Source organism: Arvicanthis niloticus, chromosome 5, assembly GCF_011762505.2.
Source record: "Arvicanthis niloticus isolate mArvNil1 chromosome 5, mArvNil1.pat.X, whole genome shotgun sequence".
In the NCBI taxonomy this organism is placed as follows: domain Eukaryota; kingdom Metazoa; phylum Chordata; class Mammalia; order Rodentia; family Muridae; genus Arvicanthis; species Arvicanthis niloticus.
In genome coordinates, this window is record NC_047662.1 from 922714 (window position 1) to 932500 (window position 9787).

The 9787-nt window shown below is 46.4% G+C and overlaps 1 protein-coding gene across 4 annotated transcripts in view; it reads left to right on the forward strand.

Annotated features, from left to right (window-relative positions):
* Nucleotides 1-9787, forward strand: part of Prkcz (protein kinase C zeta) — a 107162-nt gene that overhangs the window by 10331 nt on the left and 87044 nt on the right. Inside the window, exon 1 of one of the 4 annotated variants that reach the window (XM_034502059.2) lies at nt 7584-7927. The exons of 2 other annotated variants lie outside the window; for them this stretch is intronic. Coding sequence is in view for 1 of the 2 variants with exons in the window: in XM_076933598.1 (XP_076789713.1) it covers nt 8717-8726 (10 nt within the window). In the remaining variant the exon portion in view is untranslated. Of the gene's footprint in view, nt 1-7583; nt 7928-8613; nt 8727-9787 lie in introns of those variants that run through there. One more of the 4 variants, XM_076933598.1, reaches the window with a different exon arrangement.

The window sequence follows — 9787 nt, forward strand, 5'->3', positions numbered from 1 at the left end:
TGGGGATTGAACTCAGGACTTCTGGAAGAGCAGTTAGCGCTCCTAACCACTGAGCCATCTCTCCAGCCCCATAATTAAGTTTTTAATTATATTTTCTTTTTTTTTCCCTTTCTTTTCCCCTTGAGATGGGGATTTCAATGTTACCCAGGCTGCTCTTGAACTCTTGGATCTAAGCAGTGCTCCTGTCCCAGCACCTGGAGTAGCTAGGACCTCAGCATTCTTTGCCTGCCTGTGTTGGAATTAAGCTGGTTTTGTTTTAAGGCTTTATTTATTTATTTTTATTTTATGTGCATTGGTGTTCTGCATGTTTTGTTTCTGTTAGAGGGAGTCAGACTCCCTAGAACTGGAGTTAGGGACAGTCACTCGTGAGCTGCCATGTGGGTAGTGGGAATTGAACCCAGGTCCTCTCAAAGAACAGCCAATGCTTTTAACTGTTGATCCATCTCTCCAGTCCCTGAATTGTGCTGGTTTTGTTGGTGAGTGTTAGGTGTTGTTTGTATACTCTACATCTTAGTCTCTGCTCTGTGATGGCTTACAAATACTTTCTTTTCCTGTGTGTTGCTTTTTTGTTGAAAGGCCCTTTTGACATTCATAGTTTTAGAGCGTTTCTTGAAGTTGTTCATTTTTCTCTTTTGTTGCCTCTGTCTTTGATGTCACATCCGAAGGGTTGTTGCCAAGTACCATGATGTGATGCCTTTGCTTGTATTTTCTTCTACAGTTTTATACTTTGAACCTTAATTGTGTTTTGTATGCATGTGTCTGGTGCAGCAATGGAATCACGACCTATAACATGGTAGGTAAGAGCTTGACTGCCAAGCCACACACAGCCTTAGAGTTTTGTGGATTCTGTTTCATATTTGGGTCATTGATCCATCTTAGGTTAGGTCTTTTATGTCTTTTTTTTCTTTTCTTTTCTTCTTTTCTTTTTCTGTTGTAGTAATTATTTTAAAAATGGCTGCCGGACAAGCCAACTATCTAATCTGCAGCAGCTCTGCCTAGCTCAGCCATGTGGCCAGAGGAGCGCCGCAGCTAGAAACAGCTAGAAACACCAGCCCTGCCACCCACGAGATGCCAGTATGGGGATGGCTCTGCCAATCTTCCACGATGTCTTGGCAAGGCTAGGCAGTGCCCGGACCATCCCACCAACCACATGGGCTCAGTACAGATGAGACTCCAATGCTTAGATTATCCAAAGGCTTATATATTTAGCAATAATCAATAACAAGATGCCCTTACAATCAGAGGTGTAACCCAATATCCAACCTAGATATACCAATTACCTTTGACTGCTACAGTCAAGCAAACATCAGCCTTCGTGTCCTCCTCTCTCGTTCTCCGTCTCTCCCTTAACTCCTCTTCTTCCTTCTCCTCTTCCTCTTCTTCCTCCTCCTCTTCCTCTCCTTACTCCTCCCACATTAGCTCCTCCCACATTATTTTTCTTTTTATCTTAACTTGAGACTGGTTTCCCTGTGTAACAGCCCTGACTGTCCTGGAACCTGATCTGTAGGCTAGACTGGCCTTGAACTCAGAGATCCACCTGCTTCTGCCTCCTGAGTGCTGGGATTAAAGGCGTATACCACCATGTCCAGTTCAGCTCTTGTATTTTATGTCTGGTAAGAGTTCTCACTTTTTCTTGTACTATTTGTTGAAAAGATTCTCCTTTTCCTGATGAGGGTCTTGGCATCCATGTTAACCATGTTCATGTATATACAAGGATTTGTTTCCAGGTTCTCTGTCATGGTTTGCATATGAAATGCCAACCATAGGCTCACACGTTCAAAGATTTGGCCCAGAGCTGGTGGTGCTGTTCAGAGGTTTGAAACTTTTGGACACTGGATTTCAAAGGCTTAAATGGTGGAGCTAGAGGTTATAGCTCACAGGTGTTAGTATGAGCTCTCTGCTCCAAGATGTGAGCAAGTTGTCAAACGTTCCCGCTACCACACTGGTCTCTGCCTTGTCAAACCATGAGGCAAGGCACATCTCCCTTAAGTGGCTTTTTATCAGGAAAGTGATGGCCATATTATTCCATTGGTTTGAGCGTAAAGTGACTGACAGGATTATTATAACTTTGCTGTTTTTTTGTTCTTTTGAGACAAAGTTTCATATAGCCCAATCTGGCCTCAAACTTGCTATGAAACTTGCTTGAAACCTGATCTTTCTGCCTCTGAGATTATAGGTATGTGCCTAGATTTTCAGTAAGTTTTAAAGGCAAGAAGTGTAGGGTGCTGGGTATATAGTTTGGTGGTAGAGTACTTCTCTGGGATGTGTAATGGCCTAATTCAGTCACCAGTTAAAACACACAGACAGACAGACAGACAGACAGACACACACAGAGAGAGAGAGAGAGAGAGAGAGAGAGAGAGAGAGAGAGAGAGAGAGAGAGAGAAACCCCAGGCTCTCTGCTTAGAATTATTTTGAATTCTGAGAACTTTAATATTCTATTTTTCTTCAAATTTTAGAATGGAATTTCTATTAAAAAAAAAAACTTAAAAAAAAAAAAAAAAGTACTGTTTTTCTGTGCTAGGGAACAAATGCAGGTCCCAAAGAACTCTAGGCACATACCCTACCACAGAGCTTCACTTCTCTCAGTCCTGGGTTTCCACTTATTTATGTATTTTTAAAATTTCCTTTAGAAGTGTTTTTTTTTTTTTCAGTTTTCCTTTTACAGGATTGGTTTAAATTGTTCCAGTTTGTTTGTTTGTTTGTTTGTTTGTTTTTGTTTTATGATCCTGGGATTTGAACCCAGGGCCTTCCACAGCATGCTTGAACTACCGAGCAGTGTCTTCATACAAGCCGTCCACCTCCTTGTTTAATTTTTAAACCTTTGTTTCTTCTTTTTGATACTGTCATAAATGGAACTTTTTTTTTTCATTTCCTTTTAGGATTGCTCACTGTACAGTGTTTTGTTTCAAAGTAGCTGGCAAACTTTATTCAGAGTGAGGGGAGAGTACAGATAGTAGTACACCATTGACAGCAGGTCTGTGAGTGAAGGTTCTTGTCTGGTCAGTTTCTGTCAATTCAACACGAGCCAGAGTCATCTGGGAAGAGGGACCCTCAACTGAGAAAATGCCTCCACCAGACTGGCCCAGAGGCAAGTCTGTGAACTGTGTCTTGACCGGTGATCGGTCCCAGCCCGCTGTGGACAGTTCCGTCCCTGGACAGGTGGTCCTGGGTTGTATAAGGAGGGCTGACTAAGTAGAGAGCAAGCCAACACATAGCAGTGCTCTGTGCTTCTGCCTCCAGGTTCCTGCCTCAGTTTCCCTAGTTTACAGGTTGTGACCTATAAATGAAATAAGCCCTTTCCTTCCCAAGGTGCTCTTTGGCAGCAGTAGAGAGCAAACCAAGACAAGTGATTTGTGCATGCTCACTTTATAGCTTGCGACTTTACTGAAATTAGTTCAGTAATATTGTAGTAATACCAAAGTTATTAGTTCTGACAACTTCGGTGGCAGTTCATATACATAAGGTCATATCATCTGCAGGTAGCAATGGCTGTTGTTCCTTTTCAGTGTGGGGACTTTGATGCTGTCTCGTTTGATTGTTCTGGCTAGAACTTCAGTGTTTAATTGCAGTGGTAACAAGCATCCGTCTTTCCCCTGGTGTTAGAGGGAAAGTGCATGTTGTTGTTGTTGTTTTATTGTTAAGTGTGTTAACTGTTTTTTTTTTTTTTTTTTTTTTAAAAACTTTTGGCTTTAGAATGTTGATCCAGCTTCTCTCGCTTCCTAGATTTCCTAGATGGTTGACTATTCTTACCATGAAAGATAGTGGATTTTGTCAGTGGGTTGTTCCGTGCCCATTGAGATGATCATGGTTTAAAAAAAAAAAACAAAAAACAAAAAAACCCTCCTGTTGATGTGTATATTACACCGACCAATTTTCTTTATTTTTATTCACTTGGGGGTATGGGGACAAGAGTACTGATACCTGTGGAGGCCAGAGAAGGCATCAGATCTCCTGGAGCCGTAGTTAAGAGAAGTCGTCAGCCGTCTTATATGAGTGTGGGTGACTTGGAACTAGACCTGGGTCCTCTGGAAGAGCAGAAAGTTCTCTTAACCACCGATCCATGTCTCCAGGGCTAACCAATTTTCTACTTTGAATTTTCCTTGGATCCTGTGATTAAATTCCACTTGGTCATGATGTATAATGTCTTTTAATAGGTTGATAAATTTGTTTGCTAGTGTTTTATTGTTTTCTCTTTCTCTCTCTCTCTCTTTAATTTTTTAATGAACATTGATCCTGGTCATGTGATTCAGGGCCCACCTAGATAATATAAGGACATCCATCATGGACTTCGGACTTAACCACATCTACAAATTAGATCATACCCACAGGGTGTTTTGTTTTGTTTTGTTTGTTTTTGTGTTGTTAGTTGTTTTTTCGAGACAGGGTCTCACTGTGTAGCCTTAAGGGCTGTCCTGGAACTCACCCTTGTAGACCAGGCTGGTCTTGAACCACCATAGAGATCCACCTGCCTCTGCCTCCCCAGTGCAGAAATTTAAGGCATCTGTGCCACCACCGTGCTAGCAGGTTTTAGGGAAAAGATGTGGGCACGTCTACAGACGTCACTGTTTAGATGCCCTCAGTTGATGGCTGCCCTGAGTTCCATTTGCCCTCTGTCCCTTGTAGATTGGTAGGTCTGGTTTGACTTCTTCCTCTAAGCATTTTGTGGGTAGTCTTACACTGTTGTGCTGGAGACTGAATGGAACTGGGGTGGCTGTGGGGCACCAGGTGGGGGTTGGGTCCCTGGGGGTTCTGAAGCATATGTCACATTCATGCAAGCCAGGAAAGACTTCCAGGTCTGTCTCTTGTTTCAGTTCACAGGGCCTGTTCATTTCTTACACCCACTGCCCTCCCAACCTGCCAAGCCAATGTGCTTGCTACCCCAGTTGTTCTTGTTAAAGATGTGTGAGCTTCCTAGAGCTGTCAGACAGTGTCCCAGATGTGGGCAGAGGAGGCCTTGTCAGGGGGTGTAGTCACCAGAGAAAGCTGAGGTGATCATCTATTCAGAAATCAGTCTGAAGCACCTTGGGACTGGATGTGTGTAACCCGAAGGTGCTGGGAACAGGCTGAGGGAGTGTCTCCATAGGAGGGCAGAGGCCTGGTCTTCAAAAGGCTTGTTTTCTATCCCTAGTGTTTGGAGAGAGGGGAAAAAAAAATGGAGTGTAATATCCACGTGGCTACTGTCTTATTGGCCACCATATCTGCAGCATGACTTTGGGTAGGTAGGTGAAGTGTGCGGTGCCTGTTTCTCCCTCTGTAAATCGGGACTATGAGGCTAATGGCATTTAGAACGGTACATGCCTATAATTCTAGCACTTGGGAGGAAGAGGACAGGAGGATCAGAAATTCAGTATTATGAGAATTCTGGAATTCTGGTTTCTTAAAAAAAACCAAAACAAACAAACAAAAACAAAACAAAACAAAAACAAAAAACCCCACAAATATTGTAAGAACTTGTCTTCATTTTAATCCCAGGTGTGGGAATATGGGGTTGCTTCCGACTGGCAGCAGCAGCCGCCGACTATGATTTGCCTGGTGCTCTAGCAGAAGCATGGTTTTGCCAGCTGCAGATAGTTTCTGCAGTTGCATGACATTCAGAATTCTGGGAGCATTTCAGAGGTTATAAATGCTAGCTAGATTCCTGAGAGGCAGGGCTGTTTGTGTTTGTTAGTAGTTGTGCTCAAAGAAGAGACAAGAAGAAATTAAAGGATCTCTCTCCTTTCTTCTTTTCTCTCCAATCCAGTAATATGAGGTGAAACAGGGCAGAGGTGGGTGGTTAAAGGGCAGGGTGCGGGGTGGGGGTAGGGGGGAGGGGCTGGGGGTGGGGCAAAGCAGAATCCACAAAGTAGCTAGGCCTGCCACAAAGTAGCTAAATCTGGCTACACTATCCTTGTCCTGGAGATTGGAAGGAAGTGAGCCTGGCTTTGGGTGGATGGGAGTTGTGGATCACCAGGTGGTTGGCAGGGAGACTAAGGTAGAGTTTGGTGGATTATCTCTGAGCAAACTGCAGAATCTTTTCCAACTTCCTGAGAGACTCTAGTATTTATAGGTGGGCCCATTGTTTTGTTAAAAATCTACTTTCATTCAGACTTGTCTCAGATTGTTTGCAACAAATTGGGAAAGCTACTTTTGCACCTAAAATAGGCTCCTAACAAAATTAGCTATCACCCGGTTCAGTCCACATTTTCTAGAGTTTTTGCAAAACTGGATATTTTGGGCTGGACTGAAAGAGAGAAATTGGCCAGACAGTGTTTGTGGTGTGAGGCTAATTTTTACATTGGATACATTTTTCTCATTGAAGTTCATCATAGAGATCATGGTTCAGTTATTGTATGATTTTATAATCTCAGTCAAGGGCTTGCAAACTTCCTAGTATAGGACCAGGAACTAAATATTTTTGGTGTTTGTGGGCTATACAGTATGTCTCTATCTTAAACAACAGTTCCTGTTACTGCACTGTACATCAGTATGGATCCCAGTAAAACTTTTGCATACACTGAAATTTGTGTTTCAGATATGTTTATGCTTTTCAAAAATTATTTTATCTTATTTCAGCAGTTAAAAGTGTTAATATTTTTTTGAATGCCAGAAAATGTATCCACTGCTTTGTACACACTAGGCAAGTGTTCTACTATTGAACTATACCCACAACCCTTGGTTTTTAGAGACAAGATCTCACTTTGTACCTCGCTGGCAATTTTCCTGCCTCTGCCTCCCAAGTGCTTGGATTGAAGCTGTATGCACACTGCCGCCTTCTCGAGAGTCATTCTTGAGTCTTGCTTGACTAGAGTACTGGGTGGTAGAAGAGGGGTTTTCCAAGTGCCATGTCTCTAAGTTCCCCCATTTTCAGAAGTGCCTTGCTCAGACCTGATCAGCCACCAAAAGAGGGAAGCTTTGTCCTGGCAGAAATGGCTTCCCTCTGAAGGGGTCGTGATTTGAACCCAGAGTTTAGGCAAACAAACACAGATCTGAGTCGATGGAAGTCACTGTGGTGTAAATGTGGCTTGGCCAGCAGGTCCTCAGTGGACTCCACACCAGGTACCAGTGTGGGGAGGTGTAAGGATCTCCCAGTTTGTCTAGGACACTAGGTGGGCTGGAGCCTGCCAAGATACAGCATTGTATATTAGGCCCACCTCCTACCTTGGCTTGCATATGTGTGGTACCAAGCTGGCAAGGGTTGCTCAGTTCTCTGGGGACTTAAATCCTCCTGTTTTTACTTTGTTACCCGCTGTCACCCTTCACAGATGAGGGCTGTGTAGAGGATGCACTTAAAATTTGCAAAGGCCATTTGACCCAGGGTTTGGCCTGCATCGAGTGGGCCATAGTCCTCTCATTCTGGGCACAGGCTAGCCCCGGAGTGTTCACAGTCTCTTGGTGCTTTTGTGTGAAGCTCATATCGTAGACCATTGCCATGCCTGGAGTTGCTGCACCCAGAATCCCAGCCTGGGGCTGATGGGAAGGACCCTAGCCTGGGTGTTTCCCAGATGAGGTGTTTTAAAGACTGCTGAGTATGAGCCCTCTGTGGCTGGGCCTTGGCCAGCCCTCATCCTGTCCGGCAGGCTCAGCACAGAGACGCTTGTTTTCGTGTGACGTCAGCTCCTCCGTATCCATGCCGTGTTTTAGTGTGTGCCTCAGCTGCCGGCTGTAGCTTCCCAGGGGAGCCGGGTACCACCCGGGCCTGGAGACATGAGGAGGCAGAGATGTGAGAGGCGGGGAACAGGACAGCCAACCTTCTATTAGATGTCTGCTCCTCCAGCAGTAGCCCACCCTGCCTATTGTCGATCTGGAGACCCACCCTGCCCATTGTCGGTCCGGAGGCCAGGGGACGCAGCATCGGCTCCTTAAAGGGACGGAAGATGCCTCCTTGCACGCCCACCTTCGGTAGAGCATAAAGAATCCTGTGCTGAGGAGGCAGCAGAGAAAGCCGGTGAGTAAGGCAGGACTCTCCTGTGGGTTTTCCACCAGGCCTGAGGTGGTGGCGTTGCAGGCCTCGCGAATGCAGCGGCCGGGGGTGCGGAGCACAAGTCAGTGCTTTGGGTCTCATCCTGGCTCTGTCACAGCCTGCGAGTTGCACGGATGTTCCAGAACGGACCGGACTAGGGCAGGGATGCTGCCGCAGCATCTCGCGGTGATGTCGGAGGAGAGCACATCGAGAGGCTGTTGTTTTCCCCGGTGACAGATTTCCAGAAAAATAAGCCACAGCACAGCATGCTGAGCTGCCTGTGCTGCTGACTCAAATGTGAGGGAAGGGGATGTGCCGGAGGCCTGGGGTGGGGAGCTGCTGCAGAGGCAGAGAGGCTGGTGAGGCTCTCTCCTCACTTAGCCTAGCCCGGGGGAGCCTCGGCAACCCGGAATGTTGCCGTGACTGGGCTTTTACGGTCGTGAGTCTGTGTCGTGGTCAGAGCAAACATGCTTGTCTCTTACTCTGCGTTGCTGCAAGTGGATGGATCAATGGAACAACAACGATGAGGTCCGGCCAGGCTCCCGCCCAGCACTCAAACAGCCAGCACCTGTTTCCATAAACAAGCACATCTCTGGCTTGTAGTCTGACAAGGGCGAGCCTACCTTTCCTTTCTGAGCCGTGCCTTTGCACTGGCAACAGCCTCGTGTCGGAGTCTGGGTGGCACGAAAGGCTCTGACGTGCACGGCGTGGTCTGCCAGGGTCCTTGGATGTCGGCAGGCAGTGCGGCCTTGGCGCCCAGTTCTCTGTCCTGACATGGTTGGAGGTAGATCTAGCTGGGTCTGAGGGTTGTACAGGATTGAGGGTGAGGGGTATGCATGGGGATGGGAGATGCTTTTCTGACGACCATTTTGCAAGGCTTTTTTTTTTTTTTTTAAACAACAAAAACAACTACCAGCTTCCTCTACCAAGCTGTTGGGGCCTTGGAGCCTGGAGAACCAGGTTACCCAAAGGTAGCTCTCCCTTATTTGGAAGGTGCAGGTGCTGGTAAAGATACCCCCTCCTGGGAAGGGGGTGCGGTATAGAGTGCCCTTCCCCCAGGAATGGGGTGCTGTTTGCAGCCAGAATGAGTCTCAAGGGTGGTTTGTTTGCTTTGGGTCCTTGAATTATGACAAGTGACCTGTGGATGGGTGTGGGATCAGCTAGCAGGGGTGTTTGTTTGCATGAGCGCCTGTTAGGGAGAAGAAATGAGCTGTGTCATAGTTTCTCTGGGATGTATAGGTGTCGTGGCCTCTTTCCATTTGTGAGAGACTGCTTGCTTGCAGTACACAGCTAACTTGAACCCTTAGGAAGTGGACATGCAGCCAGGGTCTCCAGAACTGGTACTGGGTCTTGAGATCTTCCTGGTGGGACAAACCCAGGGTCAGTGGACAGCTTGCAGGAGCCAACAGGCCCTCCCCACGAAGCAGCCATCCCTTGTAGCTGCTGGCAGAACACAGAATGGGTCATGGCCGCTGCGTGTTACCTGTTTTTTGTGTCTTGGCTAAGTCTACACAGAGACCTCCTTCTTGTCTAAGCTGAATCAGCTTCCAGTGGGCTCCTTCTCCCGCGTCTTTGTAAAGTTCAGAGGCACCAGTAATTATGTAAGGAGTTAGCTGTGAGCTCTGTTTTCGCCTCCCAGACTTTGCTCCTAGCCTCAGGCTGCTGCCTTGCAGTTCTTTGCTGGGCTCGCCTGCCTGTCATTCCTTGTTCTGTCAGATCATGTAGGTCCAAGCATCCAGTTTCCCTAGAGCCCCTAACAGTTCATGCCAGGAGCTTCAGGTAGGTTCCCCTGAAGTTCCTGGCATGATCTGTTCCCAGTGATCCATGCCTCCAGCTCAGATGCAG